This window comes from Alexandromys fortis, unplaced genomic scaffold (genome assembly GCF_014885135.2).
Source record: "Alexandromys fortis isolate MF-2015 unplaced genomic scaffold, M_Fortis_MF-2015_v1.1 scaffold_33, whole genome shotgun sequence".
Lineage (NCBI taxonomy): Eukaryota > Metazoa > Chordata > Mammalia > Rodentia > Cricetidae > Alexandromys > Alexandromys fortis.
In genome coordinates, this window is record NW_026067917.1 from 9,280,881 (window position 1) to 9,308,166 (window position 27,286).

At 37.5% G+C, this 27,286-nt stretch overlaps 1 protein-coding gene across 1 annotated transcript in view; it reads right to left on the reverse strand.

The window, feature by feature from the left end:
- Arhgap15 (Rho GTPase activating protein 15) overlaps positions 1 to 27,286 on the reverse strand; it is a 591,259-nt gene that overhangs the window by 277,235 nt on the left and 286,738 nt on the right. Inside the window, exons 7-8 of the mRNA XM_050140010.1 lie at positions 11,516 to 11,614; positions 10,285 to 10,408 (exon numbers count right to left, since the gene is read on the reverse strand). Of these exons, the coding sequence (XP_049995967.1) occupies positions 10,285 to 10,408; positions 11,516 to 11,614 (223 nt within the window). The remainder of the gene's footprint in view (positions 1 to 10,284; positions 10,409 to 11,515; positions 11,615 to 27,286) is intronic.

Consider the following 27,286-nt stretch of genomic DNA (forward strand, 5'->3'; position numbering starts at 1 on the left):
TGGGTCAGGGTGATTCTGGTTTAAGTAAATGATGAATGCCATGGTCAGATAGGTTATCTCACTCATATAGAATGGTATCTTGGATACAGGGCACATGGTAGGTGTCCAGGTATGTTTGATAGTTGGTCAACAGAATTGTCTTTCTTGAAATAAGACATTTAGAGACTTTCGTGTAACTCCTTATAAGATAATTAAAGTCCACGCATTTGAAAGACATTATTCCCAATGGTACACCAAATCCCTTAAGGAAACAGAAAATAATAAATAAGAGTATATGTGATATTCCAGGTTCACTGACTAATGGAAGTATGTTAAAAATTAAATCTTTGACAGATTATGCATTTGCTTATTCTGCACTTATTTTATAGAAAAATGTAATACTAAAGACATTTCAAAAAATCATATGGAAACCTACCACTGTAGAAGCTTCCTAAAATATATACACAAACATTATAAAAAGATTTTAAGTGGAATTATCCTGTCACAAGACAACAATGCTTCTACTAGACACAAGAAGATAACAAATGCAAAACACAAAAAAGAGGAATGGGTTACCTCTTTGGAGTTGTTGGCAAGAAGACCCCAAAGACCCTCCAAACAGGCTATTGCCAAACTTGACTGTCAGACCCTATTGCTGAAGATACCACACACATGAAGAAACCGAGCTGGCAATGAACTGGAAGCTTCAGAACCACTGGATAGCCTCCATAGCACTGAAAGATGTTGTGAATATTCCAAGAGGAAAAACGGAATCACTAACCTTAACCAGCTGTGAATTCTACAGCAATGGTTGGCCTTGCAAGACATGCCCAGTTACGCACAATAGTGGCATAAACATCATGAGAGTAACCAACTACTTTCTTGCGGGAGTTAAGACCACCTCTATAGGTTGAAACACAGACCTGGAACCCTTATCAGGATGAAGAAAGTTGTTACATAACTTATGCACCCCAGAGGGAGGAATTACAGTTATTACTCTGTTAAATGGACATAACACTAAAATGACATAAGGTTTTATCATTAGTTCCCGTTGATGGGTGTATCTGTCAACCATCATAGGAAAAGCTGCTTTGTGCCACATAGAAAATTAACACAGGGACTGGTCAAGGTGCACAGAGTAAAAGACTCTGGAATACTTAACCCTAAACTTAATATCTATGTTAAACAACCTCCCTGAATTCTTCGGGACAGTCGTGGAGGAGGAAGAAGAAAGAGTGTAAGAGCTAGAGTTGGTGGTTGACCAAAGGAAATGGGTTTTTCTCTGGACACAAGAGGACAGCTGCACACATGGATTCACAGCAATGGAGACTGCCTACACAAGACCCGCACAAGTTCAAAAATGCCAGGCTTAACTCCAGCATGGAGTGGGGAAGCAGACCCCAAGTCCCACCACTGCTTAAGTGGCCTTTGGCAACTGAGAAACAGTGGGAGAAAGAGAGTAAGTTTTCTTTAAAAGTAAAGCCCCTGATGATGTAGAAACTGATAAATTTATAATAAACAAAATTGGGGATACTTTACTTGAAAATTCACTCATCGTAAGTATTATATCAAGTATTTATATGACAACATAAAATTTACAAATACCTTATATATACTTAAACTCTGATTTTTACATTACTTTTACATTTAGTGCATATATTTACATCATATTCAAATTTTCCTTTGTGTTATTTAATAATTACATTGAAATATCTATTATAGTTAAAGAACAGATCAATTTTAGGATATTTAAAACAATGTATGTAAATCACATAGTTGTGTATCTTGAATTAAGAATGACACTCAAGTACATAAAGTTGAAAAGCCAGTGTATTATCATCTGTCCCAGTTAGCCAGAATCGTCAATTTGACACACCCTAGAGTCATTCGAGAAGGGAGTCTTAATCGAAACGCTAACCAGATCAGACTGATCTATAGGCAAGTCTGTTAGTGTCTTTATTGTTTATTGATGGAGATTCTAGCCCATGTTATGTGCTGAGCAGGTTATCTTCGAATGTATAAGAAAACTAGCTAAGCATAAGCCGAGGATGAACTAGCAACGAGTGTTACTCAGTAGTTTCTGTTGCAAGTTCCTGCTTGAGTCCCTGTTCTGACTTCCTTCAAAGATGGATTACGACCTGGAAATATAAGTCAAAAAAAACCTTTTCTCACCTACAAAACCAAACCAAATCAAAGGTACTCAAACTTTTCACTCTTATACCCTTACTTCTTATATAATTCCACCCAGCTTTTAAAGAGTGTGATGAGGGTCAGAATTTCTGTAGCTCTTGTTTTAAGTTGGATTTCTATGAACAGACAAGAGAATTATCTTCATAGATTTCAAAAATTATCAAAACTTTAACTTTCCTACATTAAAAACACCATTTTATTTTGTAGACTCAAATATAATGTTAAAAAATTAAAATCAGTGCCCATAAAAAAAGCATCAAGAATGGGTATGAATCACCACAATTCTTTAAAACACAACGGAATGTTAAAATAGAAAGTTGAGAGATGGTGACCTGAACTCAGATGTAGGAGATGTTATCTCAGTATGCGTATGTGTGTGGGAGTAGGCTTAAGATGATGTCAACAGGCTGAGCTGAGGATCCAGGTCTTTAGCTCATTTCTCTGGAAAAGAATATGAGGGACACAGATTTGGGGGGGGGACCCTTGAGAAGAAGGGGCAGGCAGACAATGAGGAACTGTTTAGAGTGTTCTAGTGGAATTATGTCTGTCCATTATTCTAGTTTGAGTAGAAATATTTGAAAAGCGATACAGGAAGTAGATAGAGGAGAAGGAAAGAGGAAGAGAAACTGCTTTGACTCTTTGAGCTCAGTTTTGGACTTTGGAAAACACTATGTCTGAAAGAAGGATGCTTTTGTTTCTTTTCCTTCCTTGTTTTCTAAAGGTGACCTTGAACATAATCTGTAACAGAGAATGTCCTTGAACTTCTGATCCTCTAGCAAGTACCTCCTGAGTGCTAAGATTATAAGTGTGTGCCACCGTGATTATTTCCCACAGGAAAATTTTAGTCTTACATTTTCTTATAGTCATCTCACAATTTGTCTCCAGTTTGAAGCCAATTAATTTTGTGTTCAATAGGATACATCTATTTTCAGCAAGAGTTAAAGAATAGGGATGTTGCCTTTAGTTATTATTTAAGCAATCAAAATATCCATAAACCATTTCTCTAAGAAAAGAAATAAACTTGATGTTATAGGTCACTTTTTAAAAAATAAATTTCAAGAGGTATATCTGTTATTCTCAGATTTATTTCATATTGGCTGATAGAAGTTGTATCTGATTTTCCTTAATGGATGGGGGATATACTCTGAGTAACAAAAAAAACAAGCTATTTTCCTAAGAACACACTGAAGATTCAATGCTTACAATGAGTACTTCTCCAAACATGTCAGGGAACCCATTCTGACATCCAACAAAATACCTTAAAAAGAAAGTTACATTCTTTTAGTTTCTGTGGTCTATAAACAAAGGGAGTGGGTGGACCACATGGGTCTTGAGTATAGAAAGAGTAAGTGATCTTTTGCATCTAAAACAGTGTTTTCTCAACACAGAAAGCTGAGAATGTAAAAATTTTCAAATATCATGCTTAGAAATGGCACTTAAAATTTAGTTGACAATAATGAACGAATACCGAATACCCTATGCTTAACTTCATAACAAAAGGTTAACATGTACTTAATTCTCTGTCATGGAGCAGAAAGGATAAAACTTTTAGAGAAGTTCAAAGAATATTATTTTCTTTTGTTTATAATCACAACAGTGTACTAGCGGTTATGAAATAATGCTGGGGAGTAGGGAAAAGAGCCCTCTGAATTTGGCCTATTATTGAAAGAAAGTCACCCCTTGACCTAATGAAATCAGAAATTGATTAACTGCGGTTCATCTAAGGAGAAATATGGTCACAGTGTTACTGCCAGGGTCAGGAGGAAGATGGGGTGATCTAGTGATGGAGGACTCAAAGGCTTACATGGACAGGAGAATAGCTCATGCTTCAAGATGCATGGCTGTGGATGCCCAACGGGCAGAGGGTAAGATCAGCCCTTAGATGTTAAAGAAGAGATTCATCAGAGCTTGCTTTGCTCAGCTCATAACTAATTCCTCGTATCTAATGATTCATAGGGAACTAAATGTTTTGAGGAAATTACAATCTATGGGTTCTACAAAAGTTGAGATTGCTGCTAGCTATCGTGAAAACACAGAGCAGAAGAGATAGTCAAGGTTACACAGATACCTGGCATAGTTATCTGATTTTCGTGAATAACAGTGTTTGGACAAATGCATTCACATGTCTGCTTAGCAAGTATGTATTTAATCTTTAATGTTTTCCTTTTCTGAATTTAAACACAAGCCTCAATAGCATTTTAATGTACATGTTTTAAGTCATCTGAAATATGTTCAACAAAGAGCAAGCCCCTTAATCCCTGGAAAATGATCAACGAACAGATAGTCTTTAAATAACTAAAATCATTCATTTTAAAAATATTTTTATTCAATAGTTTTCTTCAAGTGGTATTGAATAAAATTGTTGCCAGGAGAAACATTCTTTTATTTATTTATTTTTGGTATCAGGGGGAAGAAGTAAGGTAAGTTACCATAGTACTTAATAAAGAAGCTTTATCCTTCCAACTTTTCAATGTAATGATAACTCACAGTAATCTATGCAAATATTATGAGGTTCTTTTTTTGGTAAGATTTTTATTTTTCTTCTTAACTATATTTGATTTATCTCTGAGAGTTTAACATTGTTTTTTCTTTCTTAGCAGATGGCTTATTCATCTTATTATTTGTAAGCATTGGCAGGGTTATGTGGTTTCATATAAAATTCATAATAAGAGAACCTTTACAATATGTATTTTTATGAGTCTCCAGGACAGGCTTCTCAGTGTGTATCTCAAACAACTGCTAATTACATGTTTATCTCAGAAAATAGTATGAATTTTCAATTTGGATTAATAACAAATATATTACAAGGTTTCTTAATTATATACTTACTAGAAAGGCCATAAAGGTCATAAGGATAAAAAATACTGGTTTGGGGGAAGAGTTGGAAAACAGTAGATTATCAAGGTTGTTTTCCAAGAGTCTTAATATTAATCATAAAGAAAATTAGATCTTTTTTTAAAAGTATTCATATTGCAGTTCAAACGTGTGGCTATTCTTTTACTGAATTATAGAAATGCCTAATATCTAACTTTCCAGTTTTTAGTTGAGAAACATTAAAATGCAAACAGAAAAGATGAAAAAGATAGCATCTAACAAACTGTGTATTTGCCACCTAGACCCTGTAAGTTAGTTGTTGGGACAATACCAGACGTATTCTACTATTATATCCATAGCTTGTCTTGCTGAAGACTCGTTTTCTGACATGCTACTAAATCTTTTCTTCCGGGCTTTGACTTCTCTGTACCGTACTCTTTATCCTGGTTTAGCTGTGCTACACTTTACTGCAGCTTCTATGGTGTGCAGGGTTCATGATTTCTAGTTAGAACCGTTCTGAAACCCTCCTTGCTTGTAAATTTTGTAGGTCTGAGAGAGTAGGAAGCAAGCTGGATGATAATGGTGCAGCTGAAAAGTCCCAGTTCTCAGGGCCAGGGGTTTGGCTAGCTCAGAATGAACGGCTCCTTAAAAATGCCACTGTAAATGGCTTCAGAGAGTCCAAGGTGATTTGCTCCCTATATATGATTTCCTAACGTAAATTGGGTCAAGATCTAGGCTACCATTTTACAATGACACCATACTGTTGCTGGTGAGAAATACGATTACTTAGATTATCACAAAATATCACTGCTTTTTTATTAAACTTATTTCACTCAGCCTGATAATGATTATTCCACAGCACAATAAAGGTTTTCAGATTTTTAATTTTCAGCATTGTATTAATATCTCATTCATCTTTAGTCTGTCTTCATTTCTATAACCTCATTATGGTATATAACCATTATTAAGGTATGTGAAACTGAGAAAACCACATGGAAATGCTTTTAGGATTTTGCCCAAACATATTTTTATCTTATTAAAAAAAATCAAAAGAGAAATGTATTTCCTTTTAGTACTTTACCATGTGACTTTTAAAACTTATGTTAATTTTTGAGTTCATACATTTATAAGGTTAAAAGTGTTTTATATAAAATTTATCCTTCCTACTTGTAGATTTTAGAGTTTGGCAGTCTTACAGGCATGAGATAGATTACAACAGAAGGACCACATTTTCTGTCTGTTTGTTTGTCTGTCTGTCTTTATTTGAAAGCAAAGACAGTGAATGCAAGAATTTTGTGTACATTTTAGTGGTATTTGCTAAGAAACAACATTCATATTCCATGACTGTGAATACAGGAATAAATCAGAGCTTTGTCTGAAGTACTTGCTGGATGCTGAAGCTTTCCATTAACCAGGACTTCTTAATGACATGCTCTTCTGGGCATTAAGTAATCAAGGGCATCTCTTGGCTCCATTCTACTGGGTCCTGACGTGCTGCTCCCAAGAATGCCCTGGCTGCCATTTTCACCTGGGGTGGTGCCAGGGGAAGGACCAGCTGCTCATATTTAGACGTTTGCAGCGATGACTCCCATATCCAATTCTGGCTCCTCTCCTGTATTTCCTGTACCCTCAGGGAGAAGGATGCAGAGTGTGTGTGCCCTGCTCCAGCCTTCCATCAGACACCACCCTTGGCTCATACCCGTCTTGGTGCCATCTGCTTGGAGACATGGAGGATAATAAAAGAGGCTCCCATTTATTGAGTGCCTGCTGTGAACTAAGTATTTACATCTCTGATTTCAAATTTTCACATGATCCTAGAAGGATGTTATCAGACCCATTTTTATAGTTCTGGAAAGGAACACTTGGAAAAGTTAAAAAAGCTCTCCCAAGTAATACGATGCCATAATTATATTTGGGCCTTTCCTCTTTTCCATCAGTGGGAGAGACTCTCTCTCTCTCTCTCTTCTTGGAGAAATCTGTGAGCACTGTGTCTGATTGACTCTTCACTATCCATAGCAGCCTTCCCTAGAGAGCTGATCTCCTGCTCTCATCCCAGGCTGCTGTCCTGAATTTCTCACAGTGATTTGGCCCTCCCATTGAATTTTCTGGCTTCTTGTCTGTTAGACTCAACTGATATCTTAAAATATCCGATTAGTACTTGATAATGTTGGCAGGTTGGAATCATATTTTTTTAAAGGAAAGTATATTTTAACTCAACTTTCTGATTTCATTCATTGGGAGAACATATTTTTTTCCCATGTTAATCGGAAAAACTGGACAAAGAAATGACCACCTGTTAGCTGCTAATGATGTTCACATGCCTTTTTTAAAAAAGTAATTCTGGCTTTTTCTGCTTACAATCTTGGCGACAAAACTCATGGGAACATCAAGGGCACAGGAAGCCAAAGGCAGCAAACAGACAATAGAGTTTGTGCTTGGACTACTAATAAGGGTGAAATCACTGTCAATGTGACTCCACATAATTATCGAATCTCCAGACAGTGACTTAAAACAGAATGTATGGTTTAAGAAACCTAAACTTTGGGTATTCAGATATAAGACCTAGTTCAGAAGGGTTTTACAACATGAGAGCTCCTACTCAAAGTTTTAAAAAAGCCCAAAAAGAAAATATGCTTCATTGATTTCAAACCTGTGGTCTAATTTAGGATGTTGCAAATAGGTCAATCACTATGCCTTTCAAGTGAAAATAAGTACAAGCAGAAGATCAGATATAACTTAGTTTAAACAGTGATTTGCTGCATCCTACCTTGAAAGAAATCTTAAAATTCTACACAGCCAAGAAGACACGGGCAAGAAATAGTTTTGAAAATTATGATTAGCATTAAAGGCTAAATGGACTTTTTATTTTAGTGGTAAAATTCATCTAAGAGTGCTGGCATCTTGGTTTAAGTTAGCTGACTTGTATAGATTTCACTTTTACTTTTTAGCAAAGGTCCACCCAAGGGCAAGTTTGAAAGAGATTAACGTTTATTTGTTCACTTAACCACAGAGTGCAGTTAAAAGAGCAGGTTGTAAAAACAGATTGCCTGAGTTTGACATGTGTCTTTTAACTGTCTTACACACATTACCATCATTCTAGGTGTCTTGACTAACACATTTAAAATAAAGGGTTAAAAAAGGTAACTGTTTCTTAGGATTGATAAGTTGGTATAAAATAAGCACTTGGCACAGCATTAGGGGTCCAGTACATATAAAATTTGTGTGAGAGGTCCTTCTATCTATGTGTTGAACTGCTTTGAGCCTGTGGCAAGGACAGAACAGAACTAGGTGGAGTGGGGGGAGCTAGGCTATATGCTGGGAGAAAGATGGTGGAGTCAGACAGACACCATGGAGCCGCTGCCAGAGTCAGACATGCCGAATCTTTGCTGGTAAGCCACTGCCACGTGGTGACACACGGATTAATGGAGATGGGTTAAATTAATATGTAAGAGTTAGCCAATAAGAAGCTAGAGCTAATGGGCCAGGCAGTGATTTAAATAATCTGGTTTCTGTGTGATTATTTCCAGTATAAGCTAACCAGGCAGCTGGGACAAACAAGCGGCTCATTGCAACACAAAATAGTGTCTTATATTAGTGCTGTTTTAATTTAAAAGTCATTGTACAATTAAAGAGATTTTGATTTGAATAAATACCTGCCTTCTCCCCATCTTTTGACAAGAATGACTTTGCTCTCATACTGAATAAATGATTGTCTTTCCCAATGGGAGGGAAAATACAAAGAACTGAAGATTCTTTCCATAGAATTTCTTTTCTAAGAATCATTCTAAAACTTTTAATATAATTACCATTTAATACAGAATATGTCAGCCTCAGTTTCTCAAACATGCTGCTGCAAATGTATTCCCCCACTGCTTCAGGGTTTAGAGACAAGTCAAGTTCTCTTCCACAGCTGTAATTAAATCTCAGATTTCAGATCTGCTAATCACTGCATCACAGACCTTTGTGTGTTTACTACAAAATACTTACGTAATTAACATTAAACATATACTTACAACTGAATTCTAATGCTGTAATCTTACCTTATACTTTATCCCATGGGAAATGAAGGGGGGGGAAACTCAAGAATTAAAGGAAAACATTATGTAAATGAAATTAACTCTAAATAAAATCTTTTAAAAGACATTCCTGAGTTTCTCTACCCATTCCCTGTGTACTCTGTAGGCATAGGCAGTGAGAACCTTCTTCAACTGCCGCATCACACAAATGCCTAGCTCAATCAGTCTTGGGTAGCTGTAGAAAACTATGGTATAAGCCTTCAACAGTGCGTTCCTTTCAAAAAGGAATCTCTACTCAACTTCTCCTGTAACTTCGAAAACCGTGGATCCTAATCAGCTCTGAAAGACATGTTGCCACACATATACATACTTTCCTAATGATATATATATATATATATATGCAAATATAATCATCTACCACACATTTTTGTTTGCACTACGTGTATTGGAAGTTCAGCTTACTGACTTGTTTTTAAATTTCAAAAGCTAGAATCTAACTACATACACCTTCAGACAGAGAAAAATGGCTAACAGTAGCTAGATGGAAGGTTCATGGAAGATTCTATAGTTTTTAAGACTGGGAAACTGGTTTCTCTGATATGAAACATATCTTCATGTGTTTTCAGAAGTCTAGGACTCAAGTTTACTCAGTGAGATACATGTAACAGGTTTTAATAATCTCCTTTTGTTGAGAAAGAAGCAGAATGCCTTAACAAAATTTTGCAGACCATCATGTAAATGGAATAAGTTGCTCTCACTTCAGATTCAATTGTTTTGGAAGTAGAACTTCCAAATATGTGTAACTCCAATAATCATTCGGCTGTCGCATTTCCTGTCAACTCTGGGACACACATTTTACATCTTCCTGGTGTTCTGGAAGTGTGGATTGCTGCATAAGCTGTTGGCTTAGTTGGGCCAACTGTGGTGGTCACTTGTGTCTTTTAATGTATGAAAATCAAATGATCAGCATGCCAGATGCTTGACATTTCCCACTCACAAAATCAATCACCGATCTGAACTCCATGGCTATTACTCAGAGATTCAGAGGTTTGCTGTAAGCAGAGACCATGACCTTGGAACAATTATTTTCTCAAAAGACATTACCAACAACGATGTGAGTAGAATGCCCAGACTGCCCTCGAGCGCATGAATCCCTAGGTAGGAAATGGTTGCGAACCTTGCAAAGTAGTCTGGCTTTGGCTTAAATCTCATTTTAATGCATTTATATTTCATAAGCACTGCATTTAGACAGAGGTAAAACGAGCAAGTCAAAGGAAACACTCACTGAAAGACTTCCTGTTCTCTGGTTTCTGTTCTTTTCTATCACCGTGGCAATGACTCAGCAGTTCAGTACTTGAGGATCTCTGGAGATTGAACAACTCCAGGGACTGGCAACTCGGATTCTTCGGCTGGAAATAACAAGCAATACCTTGAATACTTTTACTAGGAAGAAAGCATTCACTAAACTGTTTCGTGTTTTGTCTTGATGCTACATGTAACCAGACTTTGGAATACGTTAATTATTTTGAGGATTTGGCCTCTATCGAAGCACAATGCTTACACTGATTCATACATCAAAACAGTGTTCACTAAATGCTATGAATTATTCAAAGAACTCCACATACAACAGCGCAGTTACTCCTCTCAGGCATTCAGCAGGGCCGCCACATACTGAGGAAACAGACAGAAGGAAAAGAACCCACCTTTCCCAAACCATGCAGCTACTAAATAGAATCTGCCTTCAAATTCAGAAATTTTGGACTTATACTTCATATTTAAAGTTAATAATTTGTGTGTTTGCTCTCTTTTTTATGGAGACTCTGTTGATGGTATGGAAAGCCTATTTTAATTTGTAGAGTTTGATCTTAAAAGGATATAATGAAAGATTTTGAATATATTCTATTTTATAAGCTATTAAAAGCTCTCAAAAACATTTTTCAAATAATTCTTATAAATAATAGTGAGTTAAAATTAAGTTAGTAAGAAACAGTTTTAAATAATTGAGGCCTTTAAAACGTATACTCTGAGTGTGTTATTTAAGTCAACTTCCTGAAGTTCTAGGTGTCTAACGTTCTTGAGAAGAACATTCTAGCTTAGCTGGGAAATAATAAAAACAAGCATAAATGATTTTTATCTGTGGTATTATAACAGTAAGTACAGTCATAAATGCAGAGATATTTACTTTCCAGAATATATATTAGAGACTACATAAATGGAAAATGGAAAAATGCAATACTTTTGAAGCGCTTGTGTGCCTTTTACAACCTCCAATAAATGAATGCCCATGTTATTCTAGAAAAAGAACGCAGCAGTTTTGAAGGAGAGAAATTAAATGGCATTTACCTCACAAATCCTGTCTGCAAGCAAGGTTCCCAGTGTTCTTTATTAAGCTTAAAATAGCTAATATCTCTCAGCTGTAGGATCCATTTAGACGTGTGAACGTTATACGCCTGAACAGTAAGATTTAAATGACTACATTTTAATTAATAAATGTAACAGCCCAAACAAATACATACCAATCTGTCAATTGCATTTTTGATAGCATGGAACCAATCCAATATGATGAAGTCAATATCTGACTGGAGAAGGAACTCATTTCCTGATGCTGTTGTGATCTAAGAGGGAAAATTGACAGGAAAGAGCACCATGTTAGATAGATTTCTTACGTGAAAAAGCCCTTTTCAAGAACAAGTTTATCACATGGACAAGTTTCTTTGTATTCCCGTAATTGTCTTTCTGGGAACTAAGGCTACTACTGTCATTTTGAACTTCTCTCTGTAAACTGTTTTTTTTTTTTCATGTCATAACAAATACATGATTGTTTTAGTAATCGAAAGATTAACTCAGAGCAGGACTAAAGCTGAGTTCCTTTCTCTCCAGCTTCAGGAGAAAGAAGACAAGAAGTTGAGGGGTGCAGACAGTACATGCATGAGATAAAAGCCAAGAGAAGTGCACAGACTGTGTCAGAATTCACTCTGGGCTGTCGGCTCTTTCCTGTCTTTTTCAAATCTAATAGTATCTCTATATTTGATTTTCTTTTACGGAGGGCTCTAAAACAGATTGTTTACCAAAGAGACTAATGCTGACTTTTGCAAAAGGTCATTCAGATGAATAACTTCGGGCCGTTCCTGTCTTCCTACAGTAAAGCTCTATAGGAAAGTCATAAAGGACCAATTTCCTCGCAAAGAGAGTGTATTAGAATACGGTTTCATTTGCATATTAGAACCTTTGGTAGAAAGTATAAATCAACATCAGTTTCCAGCCTCTCAGTGCTGTTAAGTGGTTGGCAATGCTTAGCATAGCCATCATTTTTCATTGCAGTGGATCCTTCCCTTCAGACACGAGAGATGATAGGACCCTCTACAAACACAGCAAGCAATACTTTTGATTCCACCCATAAAGGACTTGTTAGGGGAAAAATTTGATTAGCGTGGAAGTGGACATGTTTTTCCTATGAGGCTGCCAATCTGAACTGTGAAGGTTTTCTCTTTGTATTATTGACCTTTTTTTTTGGAGCAAGAGGACAGACATTTCTCAACAACTGCCACACATCAAGCCAGGCGACAGAACTTTAGAGGATTGGCATTTCAAGAAAATCTGTCAGGAGCCAGTTACCTCTGCTCAGCCCTGCAAGCTCCAATCGGTAAATGGTGAAAGGTGGCACAGGTTCAGGAAAACCACAAATCACACAGGCTGGCTTGGAATTCTATCAGTACAGTGACAAGGTTAACCCCAAATGGCTTATTCTGCAAGTTCCAATAATTTTGTGGCATCATTTAAAAACAATTACCTTGGTATTATTTTTAAAGCATAAATAGAATATTGTTTGCAGACAAGTATGGTTATTGCTTGAGTGTTTAATACAATAAAAGATCTCTCATTGGCTATTTGGTCTAAACGTTCCGATGTTAATGCATCAGCCACAATGACAAATAACCAGTAGTATAATAAATATTAATATATATCAATCTACCTATTGATACATCTAAGTAACATTTAAGTATCATGTATGCATGAATCTACATATTTAAGTATCCTTTGCTGTCATTTAAGGATGCTGGGAATTGTAATCAGAACTGTGTGTGCAGAGAGGCACTATCTTCATGATAAGATATACTCAGAACATTGGTCAGTATAATTCCTATAGGTACACTGACTCATCTAAGTCAATATTGTAACACAAAGTATACATAGGATAAATATGTCTTAGTATGTTACAAATGTTTCATGCACTAAATGGCCTGCATTCTCTAGATTTACTATCAATGCTCTATGAACTCACATAAATTGTCATTCTCCACCCACCCCTCCTCCCGGAAATATTTGATGTTGATCTTGGGATTTTAAAGAAATCTTTGTCTTCACATATGTGAACAAGTGTACTTCTTATTTTATTTTCAGAAGCCTGTAAAGAGATGTAATGCTAGTGAGGACTGCCAAGAACACATTCTTAGGTGCCACGAGTTCCAGTGTCAATTCTGGTTCGTTCTTCAGTAAAGAGAGAAGGGGCCAAATTATAAAAAGGGAAAAATTGGAAAGTAACAGGATTAATTACACACCCTAAAATCTGACAGATCACTGGATCCAATTACTCTTTTTCTCTCCCTCTTTTGAAGTAAAATGGCATGTAAAATTTGGGGCAGTTCAAAATAGCCATGTGTCCATGAAAAGAAAGCCAGGATGCTATTTTTCTAATTATCTGATTGCCACTGCATGTTCCTTACTTACATCGAATTATAAATATTTACTTTCTAAAGTACTGCCTCAGAAACTAAAATCTAAAAACATAAGGCCACTTGTAAGTAACACAAGAAATCTAGTATTGTCCTCAGCTTTTCCTTTGATTTTAAATTGAGATATTTTGATTATTAATATTTTATACATGTCACAATTTGTTGTTATACATAAAGAAAAATGAGTTTCCCAAACACAGAGTACAGCATAATATAATACTTTATGCCGGTATAAATACATTATTAAGATTATAAAAGGAACAACATTTAAAAGGAAAAGAAAAAGTATAATTAGATTTACTGTATCTTGAAGGTGAACAAAAAGAGTTGTCCGTTTTTTTTGCCCTAGTAAATTCAAACTGTGGCAAGTAAATTTCAGCACTGCCTTTGCCGTTTTGATGCTAGATGCACAGTTCAGAATGGGCCTTTTTCCTGCTCACATAAGCCAAACACAAGCTGTATTTTTAAAAGTTTCTTTGTCTAAATATATTACGGCATTAATCATACACAATCAGTGACTTATAAATTCACTCTGGGAAGCTAGAGTAAGGAGATCTGTGAACGCAGCTCCTCTGAATCAGCCAATCAGAGGCATCCTGCTCACATCTTCCTCTCGGTCTTCCCGGTAATCTTTGGAGTTCCTAGGCAGTGTGGAGAAGACTGCTACTGCTCTCTACAGTTTAAATGCATCCACTTCTTAATTGCAGCCAGTAATTGACTTTATTCTCTTCCACTCCAGACTCCCACAGAAAGGGACTTTTTGAATCTCTGCCGTGTAAAGTCCACTTAATTCAGCTTCCCAATCTCTCTTTCTATATTTTTGTAGTCTTACCCCTTCAGAATTTTTGATAAGTGGGTTGTGAGTCATGTTTTTGTGCTTTGAACGATTGAATCTTCAGATTTTCAACACAGGTACCAGTAGCAGTGGAGGACATGGGTGGAGGATGTTACCTTGCCCTAAACCTTTTGATTGAACAGCACATGATGCCAGTTTACAGCAATGTACAATAACGGGCAGAAGGGATCAATAGTGAAGCCACGATAATGGGACCCTTCTTTGTGTGCTGTTTGGGAGCTGCAGGTGTAAGGTAGTGAAAACATACCTTACAGAAAACAAAATAGGTTTTTGTGGAAGCTGCTGGCTTCCCTTCTGTTGAGGATCCCACCTAGTCACAATACTAATGAAATCCTGCATCTCTACTAGTCTACATTTTTTTTTTTTTGGTGGGGGGTATATAGAAAATTAGCAAAGCAGCTTTGTCAAAAGGCACTAGCATCGTTGATGAAAAAATATGCATAAATATTTGGAGAAATTTACCTTGTTGTTTCTTAAGGGATGGACATATGACAGTTATTGGTTACAACTTTAAGCCATGAGTGAATCATCAATGGTGGGGCCTGAAAGACGCCAGCACTGCCCTGGGAATGCCTTAGACAGTTTTACTCAAAGTGTGGACCCATCTCGATTCTTGTTAGTGACAAATGTACGTCCAAAAATTCTATAAGCAGTCACGGACCAACAGGAAGAGTAGGCACATTCCTGGGGCTTTTCTGAAATTCATTGACAATAGTCTCCCATGGGCATGGGACTTTGGTCTGTATCTTTGGTGCCTCCATAGACAGAGTTGAGTTTGTAAATTCCATGCTCCACTATAGAACTTGTGGTGGGACAATTTGTTTTGTTTTGTTGGGCTTTTCTTTTGGCGGGGGGCGGGGGACAGGGTTTCTCTGTTTAACAGCCCTAACTGTCCTGGAATTTGCTTTGTAGACCAGGCCAGCTTTGAACTCACAATGATACATCTGCCTCTGCCTCCTGAGTGCTGGGATTAGAGGCATGCACCACCATCGCCCAATGGGACAATTTTTTTTAAGTGAATTGAATATTGGTATTTTAACTGAGAACAACTTCGGAGAATAGTGTTTTATTTTTAAAAGATAGCATTTGTATTTTTCACTGGTGTCCTTTCTGACTTTTTAAGTATCATTGTCATCAACAAGGCAGTATTAGGTTTTAATTTGGATGAAAAATAACTATGTATAATGACATTTATAGTAATAAAAATTTCTTTGGTTTTATTAACATAGAAGTGAACTATTTTTAAATCTTCTCTTTTTCTGATTATTGGAGATAGATAAAATGTGGAGAATGGGAAAGTTAAAAATAATAAAGAATAAAACTGCTCATGGCTGCACAAATTAAACACAGCACACATTTGAATTGAGCCATTATCTGTCTTTTGTAAATAATAGCTAAATAAGTATGATAATTTTCAATGGACACATTGATGCATGAGCAAACCATATTTAATAGGTAAATATTACTGACTTTTTTTTTTTTTCTGTTGAACTCAAACATGCCTGGGATGGCAAGTAAAGATACAGGGATGCCATTGTACTCCTTTCTTTCTCTCTGAAGTACCACCTTTTCAGTTGCATAATAAATGCTACAGATAATTCCATGTCTATGGTAAGTTTATTTGAGAAGACATGTTTATAATTGATTACATATCTAATTATCAACAAAGACTGATGGATTACCCATTAAATACAGGGAGCAGTGTTTGAAGTTAGTGATCTATGACCCTCCCCGTTAAGAACTGTAAATCTGTTTGGCTACATAGGTCATCTACATATTAAGATAAATAACCATAGCAAATGACTTATCCTAGGTCCCGATGTGAGTGGCACAGACCATACTCATGACAAGGAGGGCGTAGCTGCTGTGGCTGCACTTGCATCTTGGAATTGTGTATAACTGTTGGCCGTGATAGGTTATTTTCAAAGGTTGATAGTATCAGAACTTTGGGGTATTGAGGACATAAAAACAACTACTACTTTATATGCAAAGTGAAGTTAGCTTTAGAGATCTCAAGGCACTTAAACATCTCCAGTGCAGCTTCTCTACATCATAAAGTATTTTTGTCAAATGAACTAAATGATGAAGATACCATGCTATGAAATTAGCATTATTTAACTGATAGAATTAAGAGACTCTAAAAACCTTTATTTCTAGTGCAACAGTTGAAAGCACCCAGTTGTATCCAACAGAGAGCTACATAAGCCTACAGAAAAGGCCCTTAATGATTTCACGTCAGTCACAAATGTCAGAGAAATGACCATGGACAAATTGTTCACTTGCTTACTGCTATCATAAAGAAGGAGCAGTAAACAGCATCTCTATCCTCATTTTTATCATTTTTTATTCCTCTTTCTACAAATAACTACTCATTTGCTATGAAAAATAATGTGTTTTTGGCCAGTTTGAGGCATTCAGAAATTTCAAACCCTAGAAAGAACTAAAGCAACCCAGCATTCAAATGCATGTCATCCACATTTTGCTTAGAATATCAATTTGACAAAGAACTCAAGAAGATAGTCCATCTTAAGTATGCTGAAATTATGCATAGGAGATGTATAATAAAAAGATGCCAAATGACCAAGGAGCCTCAAGGCATATTAAATGACATGGCTATAGTGGTCTAGAAACAAGCAAGAGGAAGGAAATTGGATTACTATTACATTTGGAGATACTTTGTATTTCATGATGGTATCACTGCTCTTGAATTAAATTAAGTAGAAATAAAAAGTTATGTCAAACTATACTAAACTTATCTGAAGTGAACATGAATTATTTTGTGATATTAATTTTGGCCATATCTTTATTGAATCCTTAACGAATAAAATATAGATGTATATTTTGACTATGTCATAATGAGATAGCAAGACCTAAAATTGAAGCAATAAAAGCTTATAAAGAATAACAGTTCAGGCTAACATTGTTTTCATCTTGCGTCATACTCCTTGCTATAGATGATCAAGTACAGGTTGTTGTGGTTATACTTAAAGTTCAATTACTGGGCCTCAGAGGCATTTATTACCACTGAAGGAATGATATTATCGGGTCTGTGTCAGTTTCAAATTGCAGTCTCCTTGAGTAACTCCAAACTTAAAAAAAATAATAATAAAATAAAAGCTTTTCAGAGTAAAGCTAACTAAAACTAAGGGTGAAACATCAGCCTGACGTGAATGGTCTTCAGTGTGTCTTCCAGAATGTTCCTTGTCACTTTGTGAGAAAGTATCTATCTTGTGCTGCCAGTGTTGCTGGATGTTAAGTAAATATATGCTGATTACAGGAAAACATTGCTTTGGTAACTCTCTTATTAAAATGCATTTGTAACCCCCATCCGTCATGAAAGGTTAGAAACTTTGTTTGCGTTGGAGCGCAGCCTTATTCAGGGTTACCCTAGCAAACAATGATAGCAGTCTTCAGAAGTTGTGTGAGGAACAAGCCACTAGGGACTCACTTTTGTTTTAATTGGCACGCACAAACACTTCTCTGGTCTGTCAAGAAGATCAAGCTAATATGCACGGAGGGTGTTATATTCTCACTTTGGGGAGCGGTAAAGCACCCTTTATTTAAGTAATTTAAATGATAGACTGCAAAAACTTTGCAAGTCAGAAAGATGTTTTATACTTTCTTAGGGAATATTTGTTTTAAGGGACGGAAAATGTTCTACATATCTGAAAGATGTTGAATTCCATGTCACAATGGCCCCGTTCCTTCTGATGCCATGAACCCTTCCTAAATCTGTAGCCACTAAATCAGCCTGGCCACCAATGGATCCTGCATTTTCACAGCTCCCCCTGTGTCAACAAATGTGTATTCATTAGTTTCCAGATGTTTATTGGCTATGTTTTCAATGCATTTGGGTGATTGATTTGCATGCACATTTATTGGAAACCTCAGTGGTGTCATCATATCAACATAACCTGCCCATGTAAGCAATTTCTTATTTAATGAAAAGTAAACAAATGTTGAACTACATACTCGACAGATCTCAAGAGCATTCTGAAATATAAGGTTTAAGGGCAGCCTTTCAAGAAACAATGCTTTTTAATTGAAATTGAGCTGTACTTTTGACACTTAAATAATTTGGTCCATGAATTCTTGCATCAGAGGTTTGTTCTGCATAATGAAGTTGGCCCTATAGTGCACATTCATGCCCATATCCCTTGCCAACTATTTATTAGCAATATATTTAAACTCCATAGCCATGTCACACACACACAAGAAAACCAAAACTGACTTTCATTATTTATCTGTGTTAAAATGTTTTAAGTATTGAGAAACAGTCCCCTTAATATTCATGCAAGAATGCTGCCTAACTGATTAGAAGTCAGGTTAGCAGCTCCCAGAGCTGTCGCGTGAGCTGAAGTCGCCTGCGGTGCTTATGAGAACCAAACAACTGGGAAAGCAAAGGAACAAAGCTGAGGGCATATGACGTTATCTGAAGAGTTCCTTGGCTCTTGATTTTTGAGAACAGTATTCATCTCAACATAAATGAATTGGTCCACGACCCGTGTCCCCTGCTCCCGTTCCTGCCATGAGTTCACTTACTCCCTGAGATATAGTCATGTTTGGCTATTAACTCATGCAGTCTCATGACATTTGAACCCCTGTTGCCTCCATCAGCTTCAAAGTGGAAGACTTTATTGTTCTTTTTATTCAATTAAAGGCCAATTCAAAGATTTTTTTTTTTTAAATTGGAAAACCTAGTACAGTGGAAACCCTAGTGAGGACTTTTGGTGATGGAGCATAGAGTCTGAACTGGCCATCTTCTGTAGCCAGGCAAGGCTTCTAGTAGTAGTAGTGGGCTATATTCAGCTGAGTTGTTGGCTGAGGGTGTTCCAGAGAGATTCTTAAAATACCAGGCTGGTACAAGACAGTACTCTGAAGACTACAGAAAAAGAAATCTGGATACCAAAACCTTCAACCTGCAAACTGCCCGGGGGGGGGGGGGGGGCGCAATGCTGACTTAGACATTGTGGGAGTGGCATCCAATGTTTGGATTAATTCGAGGCCCACACCATGCCCCACACTGCCTGGAAATTCAGGAACCTTACACCGGTTAGCCCAGAGACCTAGGTAGAACCAAACACAATTGGAAAAAATACCAATGAAATGATTCCTCAGGATACTCTCCTACACTCATAAATCCGAGGCTTGTCCAGTTGTCGTCAGACAGACTTCCTCTGACAGCTGAAGGGAGCAGGTGCAGAGACCCATAACCAGATATCATGCAGAGAGTGAGGCTACCCTGGAGATCTCCATTGTATTCTCTCCTTGGAGATCAGAGAACACCATGAAAAAGGGGGAGGAACGATTTTAGGAGTCAGAGGGAATAGAGAACATGGCCCGCTGAATCAATTAAGTAGGGCTCACATGGATTCCCAGAGACTGAAACAGCCAGCAACAGGCCAGCAAGGTTCTACTTTGGGTCCTCTGTGTAAATGTTGTGGCTGTTAGCTTGGTGTTTTGTGATAGCAGGTGTATCTCTGACTCTTTTGATTGCTCTTGGGACTCTTTCATTCCTACTGGGTTGCTATGTCCAGCCTCCACATGAGGTATTTTGCCTGGTCTTATTGTATCTTGTTTTGTCCTATTTGGCTGTCATCTCTTGGAGGCCTGTTCTTTTCTGAAGAGGATACGGAGAAGGAGTCTGGGAAAATGGGAGATGAGGGCAGCAGGGAGGAGCAAAGGGAGGAGAAACTGTGGTCAGGATGTGTTGTATGAGAGATGAATCTGTTTTCAATAAAATCTTTTAAAAATAAATAATATACAAATAAGAAAATTATCTCAGAAGTACAAGATCTCCTTTTCCATAGGAGAGGCTAAATTTATGGATTCTTTTCTTTGTACCCATTTTGGATCCATTTGTAAACATTATATGCTTATCTTACTATAAATAGCATGTATACCTTTATGAAAATTTGTATGCGTGCAACTGTAAAAGAACTATTCCCCCCAGGCGGATTGAGTTGCCCTATCTTTCACTTTCTCCATGATATCAGTCGTATCTCTTCCAGACCACACAAAGCAGCCCCAGGAAAATGATCTGTGCAACTTGGAACTCCAATTACATTGTGTGATTGTCACTCAGAAGCTTGTCTCACGTGTTAGTGACGGTACAATGACAGTCCTTTCATTGGGCTGCTACACCATGTGTGCTGGGGTTTTTTTGGTTGTATAACTTTGTGCTCCTCAGTTTCCCCTTGCACTTCTAGAATCCAGACATACAGAAAGCATTTTGTTCCCTGACAGTCCTATCCTAATTTTTGTCACTTCCCTTAGACAAGATTGTTCCACTGCCAGAATCCTGACTTCCTCTGACGTCTCATCCAAATCAATTTGGATCCCACTTTTTCAATAAAGGCTTTCCTAAAAGGAACATCCCTACAAACATCCACATAAATTATGTCTCTTTTGTCACACCATACCACAGAAATATAAATTTCAGTTCCCTGTGGATCTTTCCATTATCCTCCTATGCTCTAATTGCTAGAGGTCATTGGCAAATGCCTATGTGTGGCTGAACAACTCACAAATATAGAAGCTATTAAGATGGCAGATAGATAAAAAATGATCCATTTTATTCACTACAGTGAATGAATACTATTTTATTGTTTGATTTGACATGATAAATTTAACTCATCTTCTATTACAATAAAAGCCTTAAAGGTGCAATAAGATTTCATTAGTTCACGTAATATAAGGTAACTGATATCCACTGCTACCCACTTTTGCGAGATAGGCTAGAAAAAACATGCTGAACTTTGAGAAGAACTGTCAAAGGAAGGTATTTTTCCACCAACCAACACATTTTAGTCATCAGAAAACAGGTTTATAAACTGGAGGAGCCAAGAAACACCAAGAGTTGATTGGATTTCAATGCTTTCAATTGCACTTCCAAGCCACACTGTGTTGGGGAGCGATCATCCATGCTGTTTTGTCCTGGCATCCCACCCTGTGTCTGGAAATTCCTACCTGTGAGATATAGTATAAGGAAATAGACATGATTTCAAGATTTTTGGAGCTAATTCAGAAAGTAACAGGTCAGTTCCTTAGAGGACCACCGTGATGTAGGATAGTTATGGCCGATTCTTCTGAGCTGCAGTCATTGGCTTAACTGAGGCATTGTTACCACTGCTAAACAAGGGAAGTCTGCCGGGAGATGGTACTATTTATGCCACAAGTGCTTCCACGTAGATAATACATTAGCTAATTTTCAGAAATGGCGACTTACGCAAATGAAAGTGTTATCACTCATACGAGCCTATTGCTAGCAAGTGCTGAGGTTGTACAATAGGAATAAAAGATGCTCCCATATGTAAGTATTTCTGTGCTATTGTAACATACTTGGCAATGATTTTGAGTGTTTATAAAACATTCAAGAGTTGTTCCATGTCTACTTACATTAATGAGAACACCTGTTAGCGTTAGTGCCATACAGACTTATTTGCATCAGATTCAGGTTTTCACATACTGTACATCACTTTTTGAAACAATTAGATGCTTATAGAGAAATACAGCTCAGGGAAAAACAGCAGCTTGACTGCCTTCCGGCTCACGGCAATTCAACTCCAGGTTTCAGTGAGAACCAGAAATCTGCTGAATTATAATACTGCCACTTAGAAATGAATCTAGGTGCACTTTTTTATTTTCTACATTGAGAGAACAGAAGATACAGATAAAAATCTGTGCCTTCATCCTCAAGTAAAATGGCATGCAATGATGGTAGTTTCAAGACAAAGGTGGCAGCAAGTTAGGAACTATGAAAAGAAAAATTTTTTGTGGGCGTAGGGTCCTCCTACCAAAAAACTGGTGTCTGCCAGTCTTCCAAAGCTTGGATGAGGGAAGGGGCATGGACAGGTGTGGGTGTCTCTCATGTCATCTCTAGCCATTTCCTAGGGAGCCCTTTATGATGACAGAAGTCAAGGAAGAAGATGCCGGGGCTCCCAGGCTTTGAATGATCATGGCCCATACATACCAACAAAGAAATTATGAGCCATTCTTGACAGAAGTCAGGGAGTTTGTTTTGTTATTTCCCAGAGTAAATAATCACAACTTCTGTAAGTCCCATCCCATGGCACGTCTGTCTACCACTCCACACGGGATGTTAAAGATTCTGTGAATTTAAATATTTTCAGTTATTGAAGAGAGCACTTGTACAGTTCCTCGAATCACAGCCTCTATTATCATCATTATATTTGAGAGGTGCAATATTTACATCAAAATGACTCAGTTGGTGATACATTCTAAAGATAAATGTGTATTTATGATCTACAGAAGTGTGATTTATAACTCTTTTCTCAGACACAAACAAAATACTTCTATGCTATCTCGTAAACACAGATTAGCCAAGGCACACTTGAATGATTCCCCATGACGAATGGCACTTTGTCCTCGGGAATGAGGAAAGGCAGACTATGGATTACAAGGAATATCAGTCTACGTCCTCCCTTGCAGTCTGGCTGTGTGCTTTGGGAAGATGAAGCAATAATGAGGATCTGGGGGTCAACTGATGACATTGTCTTCTGGAGGCTGAGCTACATAATTCAAGAAGGAAAGGGAAAACTTTGCTCTTGGTTTCTGATCATTTTGACATTGTGCTGAATCAAGAGTCTAATGATGTCAGTCTTTGAATTCTTTATTTACTAGCATAATCATTCATTAAGGTTGATAGACTAACTATCCGTTTAATTAGAAGCTCAAGAATAAAGGGGTTTTCTTTTTTCCGTTAAATACATTGAAGAAATATCAATTGATATTGAAAATGCAGAAAATAAGTAATCTGACCTATGGTAGAATACCTGTTTATTTAAAGTAATTATTGTTAAATCAATCATGAAGTCATATATGGTGGAACAACAGCAATAATTCCAGAACTTGGGAGACAAGAGAATTTTACAAATTCCCTGAGTTACCAGGGGACACAGAATGAGAAAATTTCTCAAAGCTAACATGTTTCTAAAATAATAGTTTGTTGATATATAATATATACAACATATATGTGAACATACATCGTTGATGCAGTGGTATATATACACAGAGATACACAGAGAATTGAGCAATACTTAGAAAAATCACCTGTGACTATATTAAACAGTAGAATGTATCAACTGGGCAACAGGCCACTTGATAAATGGTGTATCTAGGATGACCTATCACTCCATGCTATGATAAAAAACATACACCCAAACCTAAACACACCTTATTACAGGATACAAAATGGTGCCTGTGTTGGAAATAGAAGCTTGTACAAATGACAATGTTAAGAAAAGAAATCATGGTTGTTCCATTAATAGGGTGACCAAATAATTTACTACCTAAACTGCTATTTTGATGCCAACTACTAGTACTTTAGTAATCCCTATGACCAACTTACCTAAATAAATAGGCATAAACCAGGTCTAATTTTGCACATATTTGGACACTTGTGTTGCTTGTCTCCCCTCAAAACATGAGGAGTCACCTAGCAATCACTGATCTTGAGATGCCTACTAACCCAAAGCTCTGCCCTGGTTTTAACTCTAGGAACTGAGGCAACCCCAAACAAGTTAGCAGTGGCCTTTGTTCTCAAGAAGAGTATTCAGTAGGACATAAAAAACCAGCATGGGAATCAACTAACTCACGGTGACGATCGAAGCATAAGGATTCTTAGGGAAAATGCCAGCCTCTCTGGTAGTAAAGTGGACCGCTCAGAAGAAAATGTTGGAGGAGAATCTTGGAATTTCAGAGAGGTTAAATAGAAGAAAAAAAGAGGATGGTGACAGGTGCATCTTATCCAAGACTGCAAAATCAGGAAGGTACAGCTCTGCAGGACACAGAGAGGCTGCTACCCACTCGCTACTCAAGTGGCCTCTAGACGTTCACTCATCCTTCAAGTGGAGTTTCCTTAGCATCCCCTGGTGATCCCCTTATGTAAGGGAACTTAACTCAGAACTTAACTCAGTACTGTAGAAGAGCAGGCACTACTAATCCATCTCTCTAGTCCCTAAACACGTGCTCTTAAATGATAGAATTAACTAAACTCTATTTAGTTTTGTTTGTTTGTTTTTAAACTTGCACGTGATGCTGTGTGTCTGTGAGGTATGTACCTGCATGTGTGTACATGTGTGTGGACTGGTGTGTAGAACATTAAGGTTGACAATGACTTGCACATTTATTTTTGAAAGAAATCTCTCATTATACCTCAGGCTCACGTCCAACTCGGCAGAGCCGCTAGTCAATGAACTGTAGGCTACTGGCTGTCTCCATTCCACACCAAGACTGGGGCTCCAGGCATCCTCCTCCCCCTGCCTGGCTTCTGGCATATTTGAGGGGTGGCGAAGTCAGGTCCTCCAGCTTACACAGCAGGAACTTAACCCAGTGAGCTCTCTCCATAAACTCTCAAACTCTTTTTTTCTGAAATTTCTTTTTAAGTCATTTATAGATAGAAGGGTTTTTTTTTTTATTGCATTTTCATACGTATTTAGTTTTGGTTGACACCACTCATCTTCTGCTGCTCCAGATTGTCCTACCCTTCTCTCCCTAGCATATCCTCTGCTACTTTCATATGATATGTATTCTTTTGCCTTCCCCACCCTTCTCCTGAAAGTCTTCCTTTTATTTCTTCTTATCACGGATATATCTCTAGCTTTTTTAAAATCATTATATACACTAGTTCTCTCAGTAGCATTTCCCAGTTTTAGCCATTCTCCTGCGAAATTCACAATTTTTGTTTTCTATTCTTGTTTATGGATGGGCAAAATTCCATTGTGTACACGTAACATATTTTCATCATCCATTAATCAGTTAATGGACATCCAGGCTGACTCCATTTCCTGGTTACCATAAGACCAGAAAAAAAAAAAAAAACTTGGATATACACGTGTCTCTCTCTTGGGAACTAGTATTGCTAAATATTAGATTTCCAAAGTGACAAATCTATATTTCAGTCCTATTAGTGCACATTTCTTCCATGTTAGGTACTTTGCCATAACTTCTGGACTAACTTCCTTGACGGTGATTGGACTGGTATAATCAACTCTCTGTCTCCACTCCTTGCTATAATCTTAATTTCATACTTTATAATTTGTCTCTATTTTTTCCATTTTTATTTTCCTTATTAATCATGATCAAGTTATTTAGAATCTGTGCTTTTACATCTCTACCTATAGTTTGAAAAAATATAAGTTACTACCTACCTCACACAACATCATAAGGGCTACAAGAAATATAATCTAGGACAAATAGCACAATAGCATCTGACACACCATAAGCACAAACAATGTGGTTAATACTTGGCTGATTGATTCATTAATTGTCACTTGGATTTTACAAACTTCCCTCATAATTCTGGAAACTCCTTAGGCATCATCTCTTTGGGAAACAGTGAACGTCTCTAGAGGCTATATAGAAGCTATCTCTCTGACAGTCTGTACCTACTCCATCACACTGGAACTCCAAAGTTTTATACTTATCCATCTTTTACACAGCACTAAGAGAGTTCAGATTCTGAAGGTGAGATGTGTCCTTGTGATTGATTGAGTGCCTGGCGTGCTACAGGCTGTCAGTAGAATGAACGAAAGCTCAGCTGCCCTAGGCTGATTCAGAAGAGTTGTGGTACGAGCTAACAGAAGGCCTTGCGATTTAGGTGGCATATGACTTGATAGACCAGAAGGAAGCAGTGACTGGCCACGGAGAAGATAGAGAATGGGCCTCATGACAAGGCTAGCGGTGCGGACATCTTTTCACAACCACTTCTCTGACTGTCAACCCAGCATGCTGTTTTGAGTGGGCCGTGCCAATGTATCTCTCTCTGAAAAAATGATATACTACTTTTACTTGACATACAGTGACTCTTTCATGGAGGCCTGAACTTGCTAACACTCTTTCCATTGCTTGGCTTTTTACTCTCCTTTCCACAAAGTTGAGGCAGCTTGTTTCTCTGCCTCTGACTTTTAAGATGCTTGAAGTTTAATTAAGACTGTTCGTTTATCCTAAGAAGACCTTACACAATCTCCAACTCTTCGAATTGAACATTCACTTGGCCATCAGCACTGAGTTCTACCAAGCTCAGCTTATCACTATATTCTGTTCTGGTTTCATGGTTTGTTCCCACTCATTGTGGTAGCTTATATAATGGACTCAGCTGTTAAAGATGTTTTTGCTAGTCACACTGTTAAGAACTGGGCTGGACATTCTGCTGTGTGTCTTCAATTCTCACTGACTTTTTCCCCTCTACCAGTACTTTAAATTCACTGCCCAGCAGGCTCACATGTCCACATCGTAACACAAGCAATTGGGTAGGTAGTTCAGTTGACCAAGTGCCTGTCTAACATTCAGGAAGTCCATAGACTTTGAGTCTTATAATCTGAGTGTGGTGTGCATCTGTAATCCCATAATACTTGGGAAGGAGCCATTTTAGAAATTCAAGATAATATTCGGCTGCAATAGGGATGTCAAGGCCATCCTCAGAATTTAAAAAAAAAATAGAATAATCAATGCATACCTCTGACGTAGCTTGATTATTAGATTATCTGGAAATAGCCATGATAGTATAGTTAATGACTGCCCAAATGGATCTTAAGTCCTTATTGGGTTGGCAATATAGCTCAGTAGATGAAGATGCTTGCCAAGACTGACACCCTGAGTTTGATTCCTGGAATCAACCTAGTGGAACAACAAAAGCAATTCCTGCAGGCTGTCCACTGGCCTCTATGTGCGTGCCC